This window comes from Oncorhynchus clarkii, chromosome 9 (genome assembly GCF_045791955.1).
Source record: "Oncorhynchus clarkii lewisi isolate Uvic-CL-2024 chromosome 9, UVic_Ocla_1.0, whole genome shotgun sequence".
Lineage (NCBI taxonomy): Eukaryota > Metazoa > Chordata > Actinopteri > Salmoniformes > Salmonidae > Oncorhynchus > Oncorhynchus clarkii.
Window position 1 is genome coordinate 53119453 of NC_092155.1, and position 24781 is coordinate 53144233.

At 44.0% G+C, this 24781-nt stretch overlaps 1 protein-coding gene across 16 annotated transcripts in view; it reads right to left on the minus strand.

Moving 5' to 3' along the window:
- Window positions 1-1394: 1394 nt before the first annotated feature.
- LOC139416532 (castor zinc finger 1) overlaps window positions 1395-24781 on the minus strand; it is a 256197-nt gene continuing 232810 nt past the window's right edge. For 8 of the 16 annotated variants that reach the window (XM_071165248.1, XM_071165247.1, XM_071165241.1 and 5 more), the window contains 13 exons: window positions 23283-23455; window positions 21865-22757; window positions 17022-17157; window positions 16405-16468; window positions 15233-15387; window positions 14970-15092; window positions 13100-13423; window positions 12352-12559; window positions 11218-11389; window positions 9340-9488; window positions 8439-8670; window positions 7267-7584; window positions 1395-6403 (listed from right to left, as the gene is read on the minus strand). In XM_071165248.1, the coding sequence (XP_071021349.1) occupies window positions 5109-6403; window positions 7267-7584; window positions 8439-8670; window positions 9340-9488; window positions 11218-11389; window positions 12352-12559; window positions 13100-13423; window positions 14970-15092; window positions 15233-15387; window positions 16405-16468; window positions 17022-17157; window positions 21865-22757; window positions 23283-23455 (4242 nt within the window). In that variant the 3' untranslated portion in view covers window positions 1395-5108. The remainder of the gene's footprint in view (window positions 6404-7266; window positions 7585-8438; window positions 8671-9339; window positions 9489-11217; window positions 11390-12351; window positions 12560-13099; window positions 13424-14969; window positions 15093-15232; window positions 15388-16404; window positions 16469-17021; window positions 17158-21864; window positions 22758-23282; window positions 23456-24781) is intronic. The other 8 variants (XM_071165250.1, XM_071165243.1, XM_071165254.1 and 5 more) reach the window with 3 other exon arrangements.

A 24781-nucleotide genomic window follows, 5' to 3' on the forward strand; every position in this document is an offset into this window, starting at 1 on the left:
AATGCAGATTGACAATTGAACTGTTTCTTTTGTGTACTTTTGTCTTAGATATACATTTGTGATTCTATTTTACACATTTACACATTCAGTCTGCTTTTGCCTGTTAGTCGATCTTAGTGACCTTATAAGTGCGCTTTTCCAACATCTCTTTTTCATCTTTAAATGCCATCACACAACCCCGTAATACTCCTTAAGGGAGAGTAAGAGCATATATAAACAGAACCCCATACGGTAGCGCTGCATGGTTCTGCCATGTGTTCCAGCCTCCAATAAGGTCTAGTTAATGTTAAATTGGCTGAATGTGTGTCCAATTCTCTATTTCCTCTGGGGTCTCTCAATAGCAACAGCTGCTACCAATGGCAAAGCAGCCTTCCTCAGAGGCTACGTCCCAAATGGCACCCTATTCCCTATAAAGTCCACTACTGTTGACCAGGGCCCAAAGTAGTGCACTATATAGGGAATAGGGTGCATTTGGAATGCACACCAAGCCTTTTTTACCCCATGACCAGAGGTACTCGAAAATAACCCCATACACGTGCCAAAATAGATAAATGAACGCAAAGGGCAGTGGATTAAAAGAGAAGCAACAAGAAGATAGGGTGGGTGGAGAAAGAAAATGAGCCGCTCCTTTCACAATGTAATCTCTCTTGTTCGTAAATGGTTTGTCCGACTTATATAGAATGTGTATGGTGCAGCTAGTGTTCCATCATACATGGGGCTACATGATATGATCAGTGGCAAGTGCAATATTTCTTAGATGGGACATTTTTCTCAGAGCATTTGCAGTAGTTCCTTTACAGCCATTACTGCTGAACTCAGGACAACCAGACAGTAAGACCAGGGCAATCAAATATCAATAAATCTTTCGGTAGTGGCCGTCCTCTTCGGACTTGGCTGTACAAAGATGTATCTTCATCCATGACTGTAGAGACAAGGCCACCTGCTTTTCCTCTGCCCCCCCCCCCCCCCCTCCCCCTCCCTGCCTGCCTGCCTCCCTCACATTGTGAACTTAATAAAAGCTGCCATTAAGGAGCGCTTCATCTGTTTGGGGCCTAATCTGCCTCACAGCCATCATGTGACCACATATGCACTGCACACCTGTCGTGTGCGTTCCCAGGGCCGATCGTCTCTTCACTGCTGCTGTCTCCTTGCACAAACTGTTCTTGGCACATCAACCTGGGACAAGCTGAGGCAAAGACACACACACACGTACATGCACTCACATGCACGCACGCACACACGTGTATACATGCATGTGCTCCACTCACATTGGCCCAAACATGTCATGCAATCAAGCGTTGTAGCCTATAAGTCATCATTAAATAACGTTTCATGTTCTTACTGGACTGTTAAAAGACAACATTGAAACAGGCCATACATCTATTTTTGTTCAATACATCTTTATTTTATTGAGTGAAAAGCTCAACCCTTGCATAAGACATGCAGAAAGAAAAAAAACGAATATAGCACATTGAAGGACTAAACAGCACTAAATCAAAGTGGTAAATATGCAGTGAGGAACACCAGTGCAGAGGGCAGCAAATTCAAGTAATTTAAAATACTTTTCCATTAACTTCACTGTCTACTTTTCATACAAAACGTCTGATTTGTCTCCCTGTGTGGTTGTGAAATAAACCAAAAAGAAAATGAGCTAGAGATGGCTTTTAGTCCTGGAGTGCAAAATATTTGACAACTTTTCTCTATTTGTCTGCCACCAAGCCGTAGTAGTACACTGCTTTTTGAGTACATTATTACGCAACAGAGAAAAGACATCTCATTTAGTTTTTCTTTCTGTTTTCATGTCATCTTTTTCCCCGTTAATTAAAACGGTAAAGCAATCTGTCGTTTCAGCAGCAGTCTATGTAGGATTTGGAGGTTGTTTCCGTCTGGTTTTTGTGTAATATAATTTTCATGTTTATTTTTTTCCTTCTCGTAGATTATATACAGGATGCCAGCTGGCTGACAGATGGTGATGCCTTTACCCGTTTTTTATTTAAAGAAACATCACAAGGAAGAGGAGGAGGAGAGACGGCAACAGCTGTAGGCTGAGGGAGGACAGACACCACCAGAGCGGCGCGCTGGTCATTGTGTGTCACTGAACGAGAGGAAGGGACCTAACAGCACAAAGCTCACAAAGAAAAAACCCAGCAGAAACTAAAAGTGTACTCCTTTCGTGAAGAGACACAGAGACCCATCTTGTTGGCACCAGCAAATTTCTCCTTTCATCCCCAGACTATTCCCATTTCAAACTCTGAATTGTATTGGTTCTGATTGGTTAATCTCTGACCAGAGGCGAGCCCTCATTGGGCGGCCTGACAACAAATATTGTTGATTCTCTGCTATCTGCAACGATGCAGATGTTTTACTTGAATGTCTACTGGGACAAACTTTTACTTCAATGTCTACTGGGACAAAAGCATTTGGAAGAATAGAACGAGGAAAGGTCACATGAAGCGAGGCTTTGTAGCTCTAAGCGACCAGAGCAGTTCCACAGGTCTCTCTGCTATTAGCAGTCTCTATCCGGGGGGAGAGAGACTAGCCAGACACTAAGTATTATCACAGAACGAGAGACCAGTTCTCTGCCCTCATGACTTGCTCCAGCTACCGTATATGGGTTAGTCTCTCTCCCCATGAGGTTTTGATAGTGTCAGTATTCTGGGACTTCCCCCACAACACATGACCCCAGACGTCATCGGGCTACAGCACTACTAAGCAGAACATATGTATCGTTATAATAATTATGGTTTCTTTATTTTCAACTTTTTACAAATCCTGCTATTTTACACACACACAGGCACACACATAAACTGTATTCAAGTGCACAATATCTTCCAGCCCAATAGCTATACCCATAATGTTGTCAGAAAAACTCAAATAAATAAAAAGTGATGCACTGCCTTGCATTTGAGTCCGTGAGAGAGGCATGTATGCCCACAGCAAAGTAAAATGTCAAAGAAAATATCAAATTAAGGAAAAACTACAAGCACACACAAAAATGACAAACAGAAAAATGAATAAAACAAAGTGTTAAATAAACCAGAAACATCCATTAGTAGGTCTAAATCAGTGTTTTTTTTTGTATTAGCTTTGAAAATGTCAAGGTAAAAAACGGAATCCCCTTACTGCCTTCAGTGCTACAGTATGGCAAGGGTCCTAACAATGTTTACTGACTTCCTCTAGAAATCTAAGGGGGGGGAGAAACATTATATTTAAAAAAAAAAGGTCACACACACACAAGCAAACTATAGTGGGGTTATTTCAATGTTTGACTTTTTATTATCCATTTCTCCTTTAATTGTTTTATTTTTAAAGGAAGCTGTTCATCAAAGAGCATTTTGTTCATATATAGTCTTTTTACAGAAGAAAATACTGTACAACCTTTTTTTCTTCTCTAAACAATATTTTGTGGATAACAATCTACACACATAATTCCCTATATTATGATTATTTTTTCCAAAGCCATATTCAAGAAATAATTCATCATAACAATTTTCACCCCCCCAGTAAACCTGAAGATAGGTTAGACTAACGTGTTTTGTGTGATAATTTAGTACTACAGTATCTGAGCATTGTCATGTTTTTAATAATTAATTGAAATCACAGTTCTTCTTATTAGTGTCGTTATTAGGCCACCATAACTCGGGCATGCCCATTTCATATTTAAATCCTCCAATCACAGAAGCAAATAAAATCAGTCCTTACTTTAAATAAAACACAGAACAACAGTTCTTTGTCACACTTAACAACTATTTGTGCATCAAAGCAAAGTGAACTAAAACGACATCTTAAAGCAAATTCCCTGTTAAAAGATGCATGCCATATTTTTTCTGAAGATAAATCTAAAAAAGTGCTAGAACACCCTAAAAATGTCTCATTGCAAGGTCACATAAATATTAAATAAAACCGTTACAATAGGCGCTAAACCACAGCCATAGTAAATGGAAAACAAAATGTCCAACATTGACACATTTTGCTTTCTGTCTGTACATTTCAAACAAACACTCCCTGACGCTACCTCTGTCATTCCTCATTGCATCTGAGTGACTCATCTTTTCCTCTGGTCAGTTCATTCAGACCCCCAGCTAGTTAGTCATGATGGTTCCTCGCCTAGTTCTAAATCAATATTCCGAGCCGTCTGATTTTACTATGCAAGTATAACGCAATCGTAATGCAATGATGCATATGGTAACAAAAATATGTTTGAATATCTATCATCGTTTATATAAAAGTGCACTATCCAAATGCAAACTTAATAGGTTCCTCGACAGGGGGTAAGGGTTACAATTGCAAGTCCACAAGCTTGATTTTGGTGAGAATTTAACATAATTTCCCAGGTAGCTGCATACACAGAGCAATGCTCGCTCAGAGATCTATGCCCATCTGCAGTTGAGACTGAGGACACAGTCACTGGTCACTTCTATTTGAAAATGTACATTGAGAACGAAAAAGAACCTTGCAAAGGATGAAGAGAGAAGGGTACAAGCCAAAACACTAATGCAGACCCCTGCACTTAATGTAGTAATAATAATAATAATAGTAATAATAATAATATTAATACAGAAATAGGATCAAATGTTCAAACACATTCTGCTTCAGAACTTTTCCTCAATGTAATTTAACAGTGATGTCTTTCCCTTTCATTGTTAACAAGGGTCCTGCAGCTCATGTAAAGACTGCACCAGTAATTTCCTTTGTATATAAAAGTTCACACACACTTACGTATATAGTTATATATAGAGATTTTTTTTTCTTATCGTTTTTTTCCACGCACAAAAAAGGTTAAAAATAAAAGTAAAATAAATTAAAAGTCAAACATGCACGCACACAAAAAGACTGCTGTGTAGTAAAATGTTTACATTGCTGCCCCACGTGTAAAACAGGGCCTAATTTGTTTGTTTCTCTGTTCATTTTTTTATGCATAATTTAATTTCTATTGTTGGTCATCTTGTAAACATCATCATAAATCATTTTGGGCCATAATTTCTTGTTGTTGTTGTTGTTGTCTTCTTGTTGTCATCTGCAGTGTCTCTAACCTTGATAAATGAGGCCACTTTAATTTGTTTGTTCATAGTATACAGGATACTTCTTCTTCAGTGTCAGAGTATCTTTCATGGGTCGGCCTCTTGCTTTTCCAGTTGGGAAGTGTCAGTGTGGTTTAAGGAAGCGTCAAAACTCTCGTCATTGTCCTTGTTGTCGCCGTCGGGCTGTGGCATCGAATCTTCGTACGAGTCAGTGTTCAGATCCTCCTCCGCCTCATCCTCATCCTCCTCATCTTCCTCTGCATTGGCCTCTTCCTCGGGTGACTGGTCATCTTCGGGGTCGCCCGATGTTCCCGTGGTGTCATCCTGAGGAGCGGGCAAGCCCAGCGGTGGCATGGGGTTGGGCCCGGCAGCCATGGTCAGGCTCGGGTCATGGTGATGCTGCATCTTTTTGCTCAGGTCCAACGAGTCATTGAGGCCCAGGCCAGCGGCGTTCTTCAGGAAGAACAGGGAGCTGCTGGTGTCGGTGCCCAGGTTGAGGGAGCTGTCCAGACTGACCAAGGAGGTTGGATAGGGGTGGTTGTAGTCAGATGCCACGCTGGCTGGGGGGTAGAGCATGGAGGGGGCATGGTTGTTGTTATGGTGGTGATGGTGGTGGTGGGAGAGTCCTGGGAGGCCACCGGGCGAGGCTGGAAGAAGGCCCATGGAGGCGTGGGGCACCGCGGACACTCCTCCCGTCATGTGGTGCGCCCCCTCCTGACGGGGAGACACCGACGGCAGCTCGCCGCGCTCCTGCTTCTCATGCTTGCGCTTGTGGGAGTCCATCTGGGACATACCGACTACAGTGTGCTTGCACTCGGGGTAGGTGCAGTGAAAGTGTGAGCACTTGAGCTTGTATTTGCAGTCGACAACCTCGCAGTCAGCGCTGGAGCTGAACTGGCAGAAGCCAGCGGCGCTGATCACATCTTGCTTGCCATGGTGTTTGCGGTGGGCAGTCACCTTGGTGCTGTCCGTGCAACGGAAGCTGCAGCGCAGGCAGTGGAAGTGGGTGCTGTTGCCGGAGAACTGGCAGTCGGAGAAGTTGCAGCTGAGCGATGACTTGAAACGCTTGAAGTCGTCCAGGACCAGGTTGTCCACGCGGTCGTGGTGCTGCGCATGCTTGTACATGTGCGTGCGGCCGCAGAACTTGTAGCCGCAGTTCTCGCGGGTGCAGTGGTAGTGGGTCACCTTCAGAGAGAACTGACAGCCGGAGTCCTTGCAGTCCTCGTACAGATCATAACGGCGGAAGCCCTCCAGCATCATGCCCTCGTCCAGCATTTTGCGAGCAGAAGCCGTCTTACGCCGCTTGCCGAAGGGGGACATGTCCTCGATGATCCAGAAGCGTTTCTTGGCGCCGGTGGCCGTAGGGATGGAGATGGTGTTGCCTACAGAGAGGGGAAAGAACATTAGGACTCCACAACTGATCGACTTTTAGTGGTACAGCACACTAAACAAGCTGGGCCAAGGGGAGATCTTCCTTTGCAGAATTTCTGAGAGGCTGTACTACATTCCCAATTGTATATTGTTTTGTCTTTACAAATTATTGAAGAAGAAGAAGGGAAGGGGGGGGGGTTAAATGATAGATTGACTTTGCTGCTAATCGGTACTTGACATTTTTACTGGGTGTCTACAGCCTCCAAACAGTGGCAGAGATGTGGATCTTGGCGGCCCCTCTTATCTGCCTTTGGTTTACGAGGGGTAGCCTACCTTGCCGAGTCCCCTGGAGTCACTGCTAATGATGTGATCCCTGTTCGGCTCGACAGGAAGCAGGGGCCTCGATAAAAGTGGGGGCACGATTAAAATAAGAGGCGGCTGATGCGCTGCCCATTAATGGAAGCTAAACAAGGCCACGGCTTTGGACTACAGGTGCTGAATTTACAGTGCTGTTTCCACAGCCTTGTAAATACCAAAGGGGGACACTGTGCATAACCTGTGTGTAATGGAGACGTAAGACCAAGCTCCATGAGAATAAGGGAATGGCTCAAATGGAAAATAAAGACGTTTCTATGTCTCATCTAGACCGTATATCCTGACTTTTTCAGGCTAACCTACAGATGTTTTCCCAAATGTTCACTTTTTCACAGTTTTCCCAAATAATGTTTGTATGGTGACCCCATTGACTTTCTTTCAATTTTCAACAACAATTTGGAGAAGTCATACTGGATCAAACAAGTACACACTGAAGTAGACTACATCTACACCAATTGACACTGACAGCTACAATGTTGGTTTGCGTCGGGATAAGTACCTGCAGCATCCTGCACTATAGGGACGTCATTTTTAACCGGAGACGGAGTGGCAATGATGGGGCTGAAAGCTGGTGTGTTGGTTGGCATGACAACACTCCGAGTGGCTCCGAGAGAGGCGCTGAGCAGAGAGTATGACAGACAGGATGGAGAGACGAGATATGGGAGCGAGGGAAGAGGAGGTCGGAGGAGGGCAGGAGGGAAAGATGGAGCCTGAGACTGAAGTCCAGGCTGAGGAGGAGGTGGTGGAGGAGGTACGTTTTGGGGAGCGCTAGTGTCAGCGGGGGTAGAGGGAGCAGTAGTGACCGGGCAGCCTGGTCCTGGAAAGACAGGATGACCAGGAAGTGTAGAAAGACAGGAAGGGAAACAGACAGACGGGTAGACGCAAACACACACAGACCCATTCAAACACACAGGGATGGAAGGGAAAAAGGGAAAAGATAAGAGAATGATACAAAATGAAGCCGAATCAAGAAAGCAAACACCAGCCAAAGCAACAATGATGAAAATGGTGGATAACATTTGACACAAAATAATGGAAATGTGAAACTCATTTGATGAAGGCAAGATCAGATTTTGAAAAGCAGAGAATCTGAGAAGTTTGTTGCCACAGGGATAGCTTTCAGGTAAAAGGGAAATGTAGTCTACTATATCAAACTTACATTGCCATAAGTTATTACTGTAGAAAATGAATAATAGAAAATAAATGGCCTCCGAATAAGAGAACAGTTACTTTATGGATTTTTATTGGTTTCCCACTCTTCCTATTGTTAGATTTTTTTTTGTGTAAAAATGGAATCCACTACGAAATCAGGAAATTATGACTTTGATGAGATATGGACATGAATTGACATGGCTGTGTCCTGTGAGTTCTAATGGTACTGTAAATGACGCTGGATTTACAATACAAAAACACTACTTCATTCTAACTTCATAACCAAGTTTTACTTGTTTCTTTAATAGAACTTGATAGACAATTTACTTTTCACTGAAATTAAACAATATCGCCATCATTTCACTAAGCAACACCGTCCATAAATCCATTGTTTTTCTTGTTATCAACTCTACAGTATGCATTTGTATGCAGGTTGCTATGGCCACAATGTTAATACTCACTCCTCAACCAGTCTGGCTAACCCTAGCCTCTATATCCTGCCCCCGCTCCTCAACTCACCTGCTGGGGAGCTTTCATTGCCCACGGGGGTGCTGCTGCAACTGCGGTCCTGATTGGAGGACTCAGAGGAAAGGCACAGGGGGCTGCCCCCGCCCATGTAGTCCATGTAGTCATCCGTCTCATCCATCATGCTGGAGAACCCATGGGTCATCCCCTGGTGGCTGCCCATGAGGCCCGAGCCCATGCCCGACAAGTGCTGCATGTCATCGGCCCTCTGGCCATGGGACACCACCTATAGAGGACCACACAGGGGGGAATATATATTGTAGGGAATGTTCCTCACATAGGATTCTTCTTTTTTAAACATTAGATTTATTGACATATTTAAATGTAGGGATTCCCCATTTATGTAAGATATTCTCTCATAGGGCACCAACTGTCAGGCATAAGTATACTGGCACTACATCACCATAGAGTACTGATATAACAATGACATTGCTGGCGGTGGTTTGCATATTGCAAGTATGTAAAAACACAGTTCTTTAGAGACACTTTCAGTGGAAAAAATGTACCTCCATGATACTTTTTTTGAGAACGACAGCATATTAGCGGCAAATCCCATAGATACACTGTAACATGAAGGTTAAAACAAATAAAACATGCACAGTGTCACCAAAGGTGTTCATTACTCATTATCCATGCATCTGACTCAGGAATCAGGAAGCACAATGGAAAATTATAAAACCCAAAACCTTATGACATGATCTGCCACAGTCACATTTTTCAGTGAAAGGGTGTGTGAGGAACTGCGTGTTTTTGCATACTTTCAATATGCAAACTATCACCGGCAATGGTTCTATGGAAACTCCCCACATATTTGTCTTAATAATTGCACTGTTCAGAACATTATGTGGCGCGCGCATACACACACACACACACAGACACACACACTTTTCGTTACCTGGGATGGAACCCTGTCAAAGTTCTTTCCCAGCATTCTCCTCATGTGTTTGCGGGAGTGCGAGGTCATCTGGTGCTTGAGCAGGAAGGAGAACTGGCAGCTCTCGCGGATGCAGTGGAAGTGACTGTTCACCTGGTTGTACTTGCAGCCTGCAAAGAGACAATGACACGGTTTCTATCACAAGGTGAAGAAATCAACTTTTTTAATTTTTTTTTTTACATATGACGTTTTCACAGAGTTTAACTCAATGCTACATGAGAAATGTGATGTTTTCACATATGAATTTGGTATTGCCTGGCACATTTCAGAGATTCGCCCAAACTACAATTCAAAGCAACTGTAAATGTCAGTTATTGTATAAGGTGAAGTGTAAGTGTCCATTTAAAGATGTCCTCTAACTATCTCTGAAAACCTGGTAAAATCCTGTCTTTAAGAAGCTCTACTTTGGTTTAGATTCAGCATCATGACATAGCAGGGACAAAAACAACCGTATATGTAGGAGGCATATTAGATTAGATGACTCCAGTGTCACACTGAGCCAGTCTAGGCTGCCGTGGACTAAACCTGTGGAGCTCTTTTATTACAGTGACATCCTTTATTCAATTAGGAATTTACATAAATACATTATCCTATGCAGTGTAGGCCAATAATGCACACACCCCTGCAAACCAAAGTAAATATACAATTATTCCCATATTAAATTCATTTTTCAAAATCGAGCCATTGTTGTCTTTTCATTTTTTGTGCCATGGCACTGTTGTGTTGTTGTTGGATTCTTCCTCTTTTATTCTTTTCCTCACTTTTAGGGAGCCATTTTCGAATTGCTTCATGATTTCAAATGAAACGTCGGCTCCTCCAAATATCATTATATAAAAGCAGGCAGAAATAATTGAAAGAGCAAAATGCTGGGCAGGTGCTAGCATGTCAGTAACCATGGGACCAGGTGCACGAAACAATAGCTTTTGTACACAGTAACACTGCACATATACTTTAACCATGCAAAGTTGAGTCAATAACTGTAGCCACTGACATTCAGGGCCTTTATGAGACCCTTCCAGGTAACTTAATCGGCCGTGTTCAGTTGAATGTTGCTGCCATGGATACCACCAAACCCATAAATGTTTTATAACTTGAGTGCTTGCTTTAGTGATCCCTTTTACCTTTTCAAAACAAAACAATACAACGGGGCTGATCAGGATAGAGGACAGGAATTCCTTTTTTGTCTTTTTCATTTGTGTTCAGAAGAACTTTTTAGAACAGCCAGAAATAAGACATGACTTTTAAAATAATTTGGGAATGATGATGAGGGGAGACTGAGAAAAGTACACAGCAAACACAAACAAGTATGTAATCGCTCATTTCTGACAAGAAAAAAGAAAGAAAACAACCTGAGTGGGTTTGTCCCTTATAAATATATACATATGCATTCAAGTCTAGTATAACATATAGCCAAACATTTAAGTTATATGAGAAAGAAAGCAACAAATATAGATGTTACAGTGCCGACAATGTAATCACTAGGAAAATAAGGTTTCACATTCATAGTGCCTATGCAAAACATTCCATAAAAAGTTGAGTACGAGCCAGACTTGTTTTATGCCATGTGAATTGCTCTGTGATAGCGTGACAATGTGTTTGCCAGGATTGGGAGCAGCTCTCTCTGTGACAGTTGAGGCGTATAGAGAGAATATCTGCTCGGAGCGTCCACAGAAAATCAATGTGGAAACATCACTACATCTCTCTTGATTTCACACCCTTAACCCTTACATCTCTCACTGGCCTAGCAGAGAGAATGAGAAAGAGAAAGAGGGAGTGAGAGAGTGAGAGTGAGAGACAAAGAGACAGAGAAAAAGAGACTAGTTTAAATTGAAAGCTTACCTAGCCTGCCACACTCCTCTCTCTTGGTGAAGTATTTGAAGCCATTGGCGGCGCGTCTCTCTGCCTTCTCATGCTTCTTGACATGCCAGGGAAGCTTGGTGGTGATGTTGGTGACAAAGTAGCAGCCGGATCGCAGACAGTGGTAATGGCCCCTCATTCTGAACTCACAGTGCTGGAGGAAGGAAGGCAGAGAGACAGAGGGGTGGTCATCCTAATGTAAGACTGGGAAACAGGCTAGAACAATGACTTTAAACCTAAGTTGCTGCAGATCGACTTGACTTGTGGATACAAACTCCAGAACAAAATGTTGCGAGATAAGCTTGCTGAATTCCCAACCAGTTTCTGTTCTGATGTCTGATCAACGAATCTTCTGTTTTCCTATTTGTATTTATTTATAGTTACTGCAGGTCCTACAATAAACAGATTTTGGGGTGCTGCTGATTGCTCAAATGGACATCTATTTTACTCTACTCTACCAACAATTCACACCATGACACCAACTACCCCCTTGTACATTTGGAAGGATCGGTCTATCAAATACTCTCTAACCCACCCCTCCCTTTTTAAAACTTGTCTCCACACCACTATGTGTTTCTGGCCTGTGTCCCCCATAGGAGCCAGGCTATATAGGATTATCTCAGTTCAGGTGGGTAGGGGGAGGGAGGGGAGGAGGTGGATATGGGGGGGGGGGGGGGCTAAGTGAGAGGATAATTTTAGACATATTATTAATGAAATAAAATAGAAAAAATCCTCCAAATATTGGCTCACGAGAGGCAGGCAGGAGCCTCCATTAAGGGGTTTAATTTGAGAAACATTTGCCAAATTTTGCCCTATTCAAGACAGCCTTGTTTATTGTGCGGCTGACAATGATTTATTAGGTAATATCAGCTAAATTGGCCTTTTCTGAGGGGAGAATGCGGCAGTCAAAATGACATCATTGACATATAAACAGACATTACGGGGTGAGTCGACTGTCGTCTCCCAGCAGACAGAAGACAGACGAGGAGCGGTTCTGAAAGACTGGAGTTAAATCACCTCAAATACAGGTCTAATAGATTGTATACTTCATGGTTAGAAAACTTGATGATATGACAGTCCTTTGCTGGTGCTTGGAGAGGGAAGGTGGGGACCTACCTGGTTGGGACATAGACACTGGAGGGAGAAGTAGGAGAACTGGTCTCGAACGTTGACCAGGTGGTTGTTAGGGTTGATGTGGTCCAAGCAGTGGGATTCGGCCTTCCCCGAGGTCTTGCAGACGTACTTGCAGTTCCCGAAGAGACAGTGGAAGTGGACCTTGTTGGAGTACTTACAGTCAGTGGCCAGGCAAGGGTCACTGTATGAACAAAAAACATAAAAGAAAGGGGGGTATGTTCAATACCTTTTTCTAAACAGAAATAGGACAGGGATTCTGTACTGCGGTCATGGAGGGATGAAATGCTTCTGGTTTTCATTCTGTCCGTCTAATCAGGGACCTGGGACGCCAGGGGAGTGGACTCTCTGACCAATCAATTTTATCATTATTAGTTATACCAGATGAATGAACTACCAGGTAGATAGGAACACCAGCCGTACTTTGGCACTCGAGGGCTGGTAATTGAATAGCCCTGGAATACAGGATCTCCAATGTCCAAGAATATCAAAATCCACACATCTATAACATTTCATTTAAAGTATATTGCCATGACAGGTTATGACAACCTACATTGCTTAAACCTACGATTCTTAAAACATTCTTTAATTTTATAATTGTATTTTTTGTGTAGCCTAATGAAAATACAACTTGTCATGTCGGTGGTCAGTGATTTTGCCTGAACGTGTTCAATTAAGGTGCTCAAGTCAAAGTGTTTCATGCGTGTTATTTGCAAGTCTCACGGTCCCTTACTTGTCCTGGAACTGCAGGAAGCCCGGTTTGACCTGTGGCTTGGCGTTCTCCAGAGAGGTGGTGGCCAGCGGCGAATTGGCAGGCAGGTTAGGCATGGAGGCATTGAGCTGTGGGATGCTGCCCGTCAGCTGCTTCCATGCCAGCAGCGAGGGGGAGGAGCCATAGCCGCCGCCTGACGAGGATGACATGTTGGCCACGTCCATGGCGGGGTTGTTAGCCATGGAGACAGGGGCGGTGGACTGGTGGGATGCTCCGTCGCCGCAATCCTTGACTTTGTTGAAGTGAGGCTCTGATTTCACCTTCAGCGTGGCTCGTAGGTGGAAGCTGAACAGATGGACATGGTGGGGACACACTAAGTCAGATCTTTCATTCAGTCATCGACTCAAATTATCGGCTTAACATTTGTATAAAGCTTTCTAAGCAAAATTGCTTTTACACAATGGACTGTAATAAACAACCAATACTACAATGATCATCATGATAAAATATATTTGCCTCATTATTAAATATACAGTATGCTTCTTTTATTATTCTTTTATTTTATTGTATCAACATGGGTTGGGTTGACCGTTGAGATGCATGAGACGCTACGGTCACAAGACGCAGACCTCCTAATTGTCCCTAGCATTTCTAAGCAAACAGCTGGAGGCAGGGCTTTCTCCTATAGAGCTCCATTTTTATGGAATGGTCTGCCTACCCATGTCAGAGACGCAGACTCGGTCTCAACCTTTAAGTCTTTACTGAAGACTTATCTCTTCAGTGGGTCATATGATTGAGTGTAGTCTGGCCCAGTAGTGTGAAGGTGAACGGAAAGGCTCTGGAGCAACGAACCGCCCTTGCTGTCTCTGCCTGGCCGGTTCCCCTCTTTCCACTGGGATTCTCTGCCTCTAACCCTATTACAGGGGCTGAGTCACTGGCTTACTGGTGCTCTTTCATGCTGTCCCTAGGAGGGGTGCGTCACTTGAGTGGGTTGAGTCACTGCTGTGATCTTCCTGTCTGGGTTGGCGCCCCCCCTTGGGTTGTGCCGTGGCGGAGATCTTTGTGGGCTATACTCGGCCTTGTCTCAGGATGGTAAGTTGGTGGTTGAAGATATCCCTCTAGTGGTGTGGGGGCTGTGCTTTGGCAAAGTGGGTGGGGTTATATCCTTCCTGTTTGGCCCTGTCCGGGGGTATCATCGGATGGGGCCACAGTGTCTCCTGACCCCTCCTGTCTCAGCCTCCAGTATTTATGCTGCAGTAGTTTATGTGTCGGGGGGCTAGGGTCAGTTTGTTATATCTGGAGTACTTCTCCAGTCTTATCCGGTGTCTTGTGTGAATTTAAGTATGCTCTCTCTAATTCTCTCTTTCTTTCTCTCTCTCGGAGTACCTGAGCCCTATGACCATGCCTCAGGACTACCTGGCATGATGACTCCTTGCTGTCCCCAGTCCACCTGGCCGTGCTGCTGCTCCAGTTTCAACTGTTCTGCCTGTGATTATTATAATTTGACCATGCTGGTCATTTATGAACATTTGAACATCTTGGCCATGTTCTGTTATCATCTCCACCCGGCACAGCCAGAAGAGGACTGGCCACCCCTCATAGCCTGGTTCCTCTCAAGGTTTCTTCCTAGGTTTTGGCCTTTTCTAGGGAGTTTTTCCTAGCCTCCGTGCTTCTACACCTGCATTGCTTGCTGTTTGGGGCTTTAGGCTGGGTTTCTGTACAGCACATTGAGATATCAGCTGATATACGAAGGGCTATATAAATAAATTTGATTTGATTTGATGAGCCCTATGGCTGATGCTGATTCTGAATCTGCACAGCCAGAAGAAACATGCCTATGGCACAGTGTATCACATGGACTAGTCTTCTGGTGCGGTGCCACCACACTCACTTGGCGTGTTTAATGGCTCCGTCCATCGTGCTGAAGAGCGCCCCGCAGTCCTCCACTAGACAATGGAAGTGGACCTTCTGCAGGAAGTCACACTGGGCCTCGCAGAAGTCCTCCGTGTCAAACCTGCACCCAGCAACAAAACAGAGAAGAGATACAATTAGTATAAAACATTTTTTTCTAATAATAAAATAAGGGGAAAATAATTCAAGAAATACAATGACATTTTACCCCTCTGAAGCATTATATTTGAGCTCTTCAAGTACCTGCGCAGATATGTCCTCCAGAGCTCGCTTGGTTTGTCTGGCATGGGCCTCTTCATGATGCGGCTAAGGTACTGTGCTGCCTCTGAGGTGTCGGCCCCTTGGCCGATCTCCATCTCCGTCTTCAGGTTCAGGGCACTGAAGAAGCCGGCATTCATCTGCAAAACACACAGCACATAAGCACCACCGACGGCAGTGTTAGCTGAGCGCGGGCCTACACACACACACACACGGAATGTACATAGGTACACGCACACACACACAGGAGTGCAAACACAATACACACACAATCTCACGCGAACAAACAGGCACACACACACTTTGGCAGAGCGGAAGCTCAGCCGAGTTTACAAACAGACGGCTTCTGCTTGAGCACAGGCCAAGTGCGCATGCCAAGTGTCCACTGTGAGCGATTGTGCGTGCTTTATGTGATGTGGTGACTTGGAACGGGACCCCAAAAGGCCTACATGAAGGGGAGAGCTGTAGGACATCTGATCATCAAGCCCCTCTCCCGTCAGGCCTCAACGGCCGCTTTGTGGAAACCACTCATGAGTGTGTTTGAGTGTGTTCCTGATACAAGAATACAAGCAGAAGGGCAAGAAAACCCCCTTAGCCGGTAGTGTGAGTGAGTTTGCCAAAAAAATGGAGCCAGAAAACTCTTTAAATCATCAAGGTAATGGGAACCACCCGCACATTTGTATTAGTCAGAAAATATGTATGATTAAAACAATGTCCATTTCAATCTTCACAAAATCACACATTTAAATATCCCTCAGCAAACATTTACTCTTTTTAAAAAATGAGGGTGACTGTTTCTTTTTTTTCCCCCCGAGTTTTTAATCAAATAATTTACAAACTCCATGAATAAATATAGAGTGATAGGAAGCCGAGGAAGAAAAAAGGAGAAAGGAGGAGGGGAAAAAAATGGATGTCGAGTTCAAAACAGCTCATCAAAAAACAAACATCTCTATATATCTGGCATGGCACCCAGCTCCTGGTTCATTATATTAATTTGTGAGAGGTACGGTGGAATTACACCACATGAAAAATGGCTGGAAAATGTAAATGATACAAACTCATCTTATTAGCAGTGAAACATTAAAAAACAAACAGAGGCTCTGTGCGTCCCACTAATTTGTCTTGGGGATGAAAAGCGTTTGATGGATGGATCTTACCTTATTCATAAGCGAGGATAAAAGAGATGTATTTCCCGGTACAGGGTGTCCGTTTGATTCATTACTGGAACAAGGAAAATAAACAATGTTTAGTCAAGATTTGCATAAGAACAGTAAATATTATTATTTATCACAGGAGGGTGTGCATGTTTAATGAAGAGCAAAAACGCAGCTTTTAAACAAATTTGCAGGGAAGATTGGAGTTGTGGTTTATGTCAACATCCGAGGTGTGAGATCAGTGAGAGATGGCGAAACGTGTTGGGGGCCATATATTGAGATGCAAATCGAGATAACATAGTTCTTTTTGAGGAATAAAAAATAAAAAGTAAATTAATAATCATAATGGGGTCAAAACTGCTTTCAGAAATACGAGTCAGTGAACAAATCGCATCCCCTTCGCAAAGCTGCAGTCACACTTTCATAATTTCTATGAAGTACTCTCACACCAACTCTCATACAGTAACATTGCTTCATTTAGGAGTAAACCTGTTTTATTTAGGAGTAAACCTGTTTTATTTAGGAGTAAACCTGTTTTATTTAGGAGTAAACCTACTTTCTTTAAGAGTAAACCCACTTTTTAAGGGGTAAACCTTAGGAGTGTGTCCCTGTGACTCTACCTGTGGTCTTTTTTGCTCAGGTCCAGGCTGTGCTCTTGGATGGAGTCCTGGGAGGCCCCGGAGGTATGGTCGACTGGCTCCTGCTTCACTTGAACCAGATTGAACAGACTCGCTGAAGAACCAGCCAGCCCATTCCCTGAGGAGAAGCCAGAGAGAGAGAGAGCGACAACAAAGTTATTGTTGGTCAGCATTATTACCCTGTGACAAGATCCAATCTGACTCCTGTCCCAGCCGAAAAGAATACTCAGAGTGATAATTATTGCGAAATGATGTCAGGCCGTCAAGGCCTTTAAATGGTGATTGAGAGGCAGGAGATATGAGGGGAAAATACTCCTTTTTCAGCAGCACTTGTCACAACTCATTTGCTAGGCTGCCTCTTAACTGGTCATTAAGTCGGATGCTAATGCTGAGAGAAAGTGGCAGTCTCCGATTGCCCTCCCCCCCGCCCTCCTTCCCTTCCCTTCCTTCCTTCCCTGGTCCTTGTTGGCCTGACAACGGCAGGCAGCCAATGCCAACTGAGCATGCCCAAGAGGAACAGGGCTATGTCGGTCAGATTGGAGCTGACAGCCAATCAGATCAGTTCAAATAGCGTGACCTCCAGATCGGATTCTCCTCTGAATAGGTATTCAGCAGATGATGTCGTGAGTGAGGACAGCAACGGCATGATAAATAAATAAATAAAGACGAGAGGGGCGGGGGCAAAGACTGCTGACAGGAAGGTGAGCTTCCCCCCCCAATCCCCAAGTGATTGAAATATTAATTTCTCCTCGGGCGATATAGAGAAAGCCGGGCTTTGGGTAGACAGTAAGTGGTATTTTCTTCAAAAAAGAAGAACGAATGAGAGTGAAGGAGTGCCTGGCAAGGGCTTTTAGGCCCTTGTGCTGAGTGAGTGCATCGCCTGTGATTGGTATTGTGTGGGGCCATGTTGTTTAGGAAACAGGGCCTGGTAGTGACGTATTGTGACGGGCAAGGTCGCGGAGGGCCAACTATGTGCCCTGCAAGAAAGCAGCTATGTGAGTGGGAAGTTGGAACCAGCGTCCCTGACTAGAAAATGACCCAGAGACATATCAAAGGCAATGCGAGTGGAAAAGCCAGTCTTGGGCCTTGTCAGCTCAAAGCTAAGGGACGGAGATGGGGATGTGTCAGTGTCATAGCCTTTTAAGCTGACAATGGTGTGGTGGTGGGGGGGATGGGGAAACCAGGAGGAGGGGGTCGAAGAGAGGCCGTTTTGTGGCTGGGGTGAGGTCACTCCCCTAAAAAAGAAACCCAGTGATTAACTAGCCAGACAAATTGTCATTGGACATTACATCAAGTCAAAGACCTGATGAGAGCACATCATATGGAGGAATATATGACCTACACATAGACATTTAGTTAATCACATCATATGGAGGAATATATGACCTACACATAGACATTTAGTTAATCACATCATATGGAGGAATATATGACCTACACATAGACATTTAGTTAATCACATCATATGGAGGAATATATGACCTACACATAGACATTTAGTTAATCACATCATATGGAGGAATATATGACCTACACATAGACATTTAGTTAATCACATCATATGGAGGAATATATGACCTACACATAGACATTTAGTTAATCACATCATATGGAGGAATATATGACCTACACATAGACATTTAGTTAATCACATCATATGGAGGAATATATGACCTACACATAGACATTTAGTTAATCACATCATATGGAGGAATATATGACCTACACATAGACATTTAGTTAATCACATCATACACATAGACATTTAGTTAATCACATCATATGGAGGAATATATGACCTACACATAGACATTTAGTTAATCACATCATATGGAGGAATATATGACCTACACATAGACATTTAGTTAATCACATCATATGGAGAATATATGACCTACACATAGACATTTAGTTAATCACATCATATATGACCTACACATAGACATTTAGTTAATCACATCATATGGAGGAATATATGACCTACACATAGACATTTAGTTAATCACATCATATGGAGGAATATATGACCTACACATAGACATTTAGTTAATCACATCATATGGAGGAATATAGGAATATATGACCTACACATAGACATTTAGTTAATCACATCATATGGAGGAATATATGACCTACACATAGACATTTAGTTAAGCACATCATATGGAGGAATATATGTTAATCACATCATATGGAGGAATATATGACCTACACATAGACATTTAGTTAATCACATCATATGGAGGAATATATGACCTACACATAGACATTTAGTTAATCACATCATATGGAGGAATATATGACCTACACATAGACATTTAGTTAATCACATCATATGGAGGAATATATGACCTACACATAGACATTTAGTTAATCACATCATATGGAGGAATATATGACCTACACATAGACATTTAGTTAATCACATCATATGGAGGAATATATGACCTACACATAGACATTTAGTTAAGCACATCAAAGAAAAGTTAGTAGTGAATGTTCATCAACAACAAAAGAAATGCTTAGAGATCTCGGCAAAGATTCTCGGCAAAGATTCTCGGCAAAGATTCTTGTCATGAAAAAAAGGAGGAAGAAAATGTGTAGATTTCAACGTGGTGTTTTTTCTGGATGTTCTCCAGGAATAACGACCACAATGTAATTACTCTGGCTAAGTTACAGAGGTCGTGAAAGATCATTTGCACTCTGTGTTTAATTAGTAAACCCTTCGGAGGCCTGGATCTTAAAAAAACAAAAAAACATTTAGGGGTAAATTGGTGAGAAACACTGATAAAAAGCAGTCTATACTGAACCCATGAAAAAAGAATACATAGTTTACCACGGAAGAGATAGGCCCCGTAAAAACACACACAAAAAACATATAAAAATAGCCACACGCTAAAAGGTTTCTCAAACATTTTTGACACTGTGAGCCATAACCACTTCCTCTTCAATTTAGCCCAAATGCCCTGTTCACACATATTTTACGAACAATAAGTTCAACTTCAGAGAAAACCTAACAACCTAAGTGCCACTGAAAACGTCTATATTCTCTATTACTGCTGTTTAAAAAGTGAACGCGTAGCCCTGTGTGTGCTGAGCTCCCCTCATGTTCTGGTGCAGTGGAGAGACGGAAGGGGAGCCAGCCCCATCTGAGGAGGCCCTCCTTCCCAGTCAGGCCCTCTCTCTCTCAATCTCTCTCTCTCCCTGTTACCTGCTGCCTGGAGGCCCAGAGGTGGAGCTCCGACTGACAGCCTGTGCTACCTGATCACACCTCCCCCGAGCAGCTGCCCCGCTCTCTCCCAGGGCCCCGTCCTTCTCCAACAACACCACCAGGCAACTAATCCTCCAGCCCACCAGCATGCGGAGACGCTCTCCTGTCTTAGCCCAATTTTCCAATCTGTACCGCACCTGCTAAAGTCTCAGCTCGGGCCTGTAGCCTTGTCTTCTTTTTGCTCAGTTGTGACAGTGTGAGACTGTTTTATGGTCTTTTAAGACATCTTTATTTACTATTTTTGCTACTTTTGTAATGAGTAGTGGTTGTTTGTGTCTGAGCCCAAATAGTGTGTGAATGTGTGTGTGTGTGTGTGTGTGTGTGTGTGTGTGAGTGTGTGTTTTGGAGTATGCATGCATGACAATGAGGTTGTTGTTTGTGAGCCCAAATTGTATGTGTGTGCCTGTGTGCATGTGTGTGCCTGTGTGTGTATCTGTGTCTGCTCTTGCATTCTGCAAAAAACCACCCTCTCTCTGAATGCTCTGGTGCGCTGAGTCATTTCTGCCTGAGCGATTTCTGTTTTTATATCAGTTTGTAGAGAGAGAGAGAGAGAGAGAGAGAGAGAGCAAGAGAAAAAAATGGGTTTTGTTCTTGCAATTTCTGAACTTAATTTCATTCCACCTCCATTTGCTCGGAACGAGCGCACGCACAGATAAGAGACCAATGATGAGGAAACATGTACAACACAAGCCCCGGGAGCCCCCTCCGAACGCCGTAAGAGACTTTTACAGGGCCCACTCTCCTCTCTGTCAGCGCATTTATCTACAAATGGATTGCAGGTATCTAGCTAACCATCGGCACAATAACAAGCGTGGAGCAGTGAACCACGCCTTCAGTATGCCCCTTCAAGCCTGGAACTAGCAGTTTGTGACTGCTACATTCTCATCCACCGTGGGCCAGTGATATTGGTTAGGTGACCTAAGTGTGCACTCTTTTAGCTCTTGCTGCAGTAGAGTGACTCCACACTAATGTTGGGGGGGGTTGCGTCTTCCCCACAAACGTCGTGAAGAAAGACAGACTCTAGCTACATCCCTTTTTGAGGAGCAAAGTGTTTATACTTTTACAGAACTGTGCAGTAGCTAGCTCAACCCCCCCCCAGAAAAGAGGTATAAACGCAAAGAGCAAAAAAAAATGGCCGACATACGCTAGAGCAGTATTTCCTAAAGTCAGTCTTGGGGACCCCAAGGCATGCATGTTTTGGTTTTTGCCCTAGCACTACACAGCTGATTCAAATAACCAAAATAACCAAAAAATGCACCCTTTGGGGTCCCCAGTTTGGGAAACACTGAACGAGAGCATTGCTACTATCACAACAAGCTGTGTAATAATGTGTTGAGCCATCTCACATTCCTTTACCATAGACACAAAATATTCACATTTTAGACATGTAGCAGATGCTCTTATCCAGAGCAACTTAGAGTAAGTACATACATTTTTTTATACTTTTTTCAAACTGGTCACCCGTGGGAATCGAACCTATAACCCTGGCTTTGCAAGCACCACGCTCTACCAACTGAGCCACATGGGACACTACAACATTATAAAAACACCCACCTGTGTCTTGGTGGTTGCCAGAGGGCTTGAGGGCAGCTGCTGCCAGCCTGGCCATCATCGGGGATATGAGGCCCTTGCTAGCAGAGATCTTCTCCATGATGGAAGAGGCTGAGGCGTAGGAGGTCGGCGTGGATGCCATGGCGCCATCGCTGCCCGCCGAGGAGCAGCCGCCCTGGGACAGTGAGTCGGTGGGCATGGAGTGGGTGCCAGACGACACGGCCGAGATCAGGCTGGCGGCCGAATGGGGCAGCTGCATGGGCAGCCGGGGCATGAGCGGGAAGAAGGGATTGTTGACGCTGGCGAGGGCACTGTTGGACAGCGCCAGTGCCACAGGCATGTTGCTGGGCAGCGCCTGGGATAGCAGGCTTGACATGCGTGCCGAGTGCGGCAGCGAGGAGGTGGGCTTGAGGCCGCTGTGGCCACCGCCGGAGGACGACATCACCGTGGTGGGTGTGGCAAGCAAGTGGGTGCCGGGACCGTTGGACGACTGCTGGGTGGTGGGCGAGGCGCTCAGGCTGGAGTTCTTGCTGCTGATGGCCGAGAAGTCCATGAGGTCGTCGTTGCTCGACTCGTCTCCGGGTTCCTCCTTGGGCATCAGGAAGGAGCCGCCAGAGGAGAGGGCCATCACGCCTGAGGAGCGGATGTGGCGGCGCTCGTGCTTGCGCTTGTGGGAGGTCATCTGGCTGGTGGAGGTGAAGGTGAAGCCGCAGCTTGAGCGAATGCAGTGGAAGTGGTTGGTGGCCTTGCTGTAGACACAGCCCTCGTATTTGCACTCCTCATACTTGTAGAACTTCTTGAAGCCATCCTTGGCATATGCGTCATCCTTGATGTGGTAGCTCTTGTGCTTCTCAATGTCGCACTTGTTCTTGAAGGTGAAGGTGCACCCCGGGCGCCTGTGGAAGGAGGGAGGGAAGCAGGGAGAAAAGTTCAAAAGATGTCACCTAAGATGCTACAAGGCCTTTACTGTACAGTGGAAAAGTTTTGAGGCAGTCGTGGATTGAAGCCACATAATCAAAATACTTCCTAAAGGAGGAAGGTGACACAATAAACCTCCATTGAGATATCATCGCTTTCACAACTTACCAGAGGTGTTTTAAACTGTGCCAGCTAAGGACCCATTCCAAATGACTGTTCGGCAAAACCAAACATGTTTTCGATTTCAATCTCAATTCTTACAATCCAATTTTTTATGTGGAGCCTACCAGCTCATCGAACCCATAGTATGAAGCAGATTCAAACTGCAGTCTATGAAAAAAATACATTGATTCCGATTTCTTTGGGCAAACATGGATGCACACATTAAACAAAGTGGCTGGTGTGAGTTAAACTCAAACAGTGTTGAGACCTGGTGAAAAGAGACACCTGTAAATACAATCTCTATCTCGATTACAGGGGGTACTCTGTTCTGATCTCCTGACCTGCAGTGGAAGTGGGTGGTCTTCTGCCCGTAGAATTGGCACTCCACCGTCCCACAATCCTCAGTGGCGCGGAACCTCTGAAAGCCATCGTTGATCAGCTGGGCGTTCTTCTTATGGAAGTTCTCGTGAGTCATGACATCAGAGGTGCTGGTGTATACCTTGTTGCAGCCCACCTGCAGACAGAGAGGGCAGTGTGGGATTGAAGCTTCTCAGTAATAGGCAAATAAATCGACATATTAATGATTCATTCATCAACTTATTCTTTACTTAACCAGGTATGGTATTGAGAACATCATTTGTTACCATAAGAACCTAAAAGAGGTATTGACATCAATGAATAAATCTCTGACACCAATCTTTAAGAGGCAACCTAGCATTGATTTACATTGTTTTTGTTCGTTCAAATAGCAGTGGTTTAGGACAGTGACTAAGTCAGACTTTTACACAGCGGGGCCATTAAGAGAACTGAGAAAGGCTCTGTTGAGAAATGAGCTCAGTGTGGTAAGAAAGAGTCTCTGGTGACCTAGAAATTGTAAGACGGACGGAGGTATTTTTTTCAAGTTAGGCTACTTGTCTGTGTGACAAGTCGAGAGACCTTATCAAACATCATGTTAAGTAGAACAAGGCAAACCTGCTCTGTTTGAAACATTGCGACGTGACAAACTTAAGTAAGAGACAGTGGTATAACTACCAGGGTCGTGTGTGGTTACAAAATACCTTCCATTTAAGGCTTTCTTTTAAGCTGATGCTATTCATATTCGGAGCGCTACAGTATGCAATCACCGCAACCTAACTGTAACTCACAGAGCAACTTGAGGGGAGGAGGGGGTAAGAGGTGGGCAGGTTGATTGTCACTTTCTTTAGTTTAAAATGTTCTGGTACTCAGGAGCCCTCGGGGCCCGGAGGAAAATACAGCTAATGTTTGAATTAAAAGCAGCAATTGTATATCATCCCTGGCACTTTTTAACCGGCGCAAAAGGGGCAACTTCTCCATATTGAGTCAAACAATGAAAAAAATGCCACTCTGTTTTTTCCCCACTAAATCAGAGGTGCCTGATGCCAACATCTGCAGGTTCTCAGGCCTGTTAAAACAAGGGCTGAAACGTCTTAATAACAATTACGCCGTTAGGGGGGTTTAAAAAAGAATATATCTCTGGCCATCCAAGCCCTGGGCTGCTGGCCTGCCGGTGAGAAAGCACTCGGCGCGATGACACCTTGAAAATAAGCAGATGTGGAAAAAAATTAAACAAATCCGGTGGGGGGAATAATCTTCAACTCGTCGCTTGGTACTAAAAGATGAAAAATTTTCAGTTAATATAAACAACTAACTGAATTTTTACCCATGCCAATTAAGGAGCGAGGAGAGAGTAGGGGAGGGAGAGAAGAGTGCTGCCGCCGCTGCTGCAACGACATGGGTTCATCCCTTTCATTTTTATTTTATTTACTTTATGACACCTTTTGTTAAACGCACAAAAACTGCTCTTAAATGGCAATTTGGG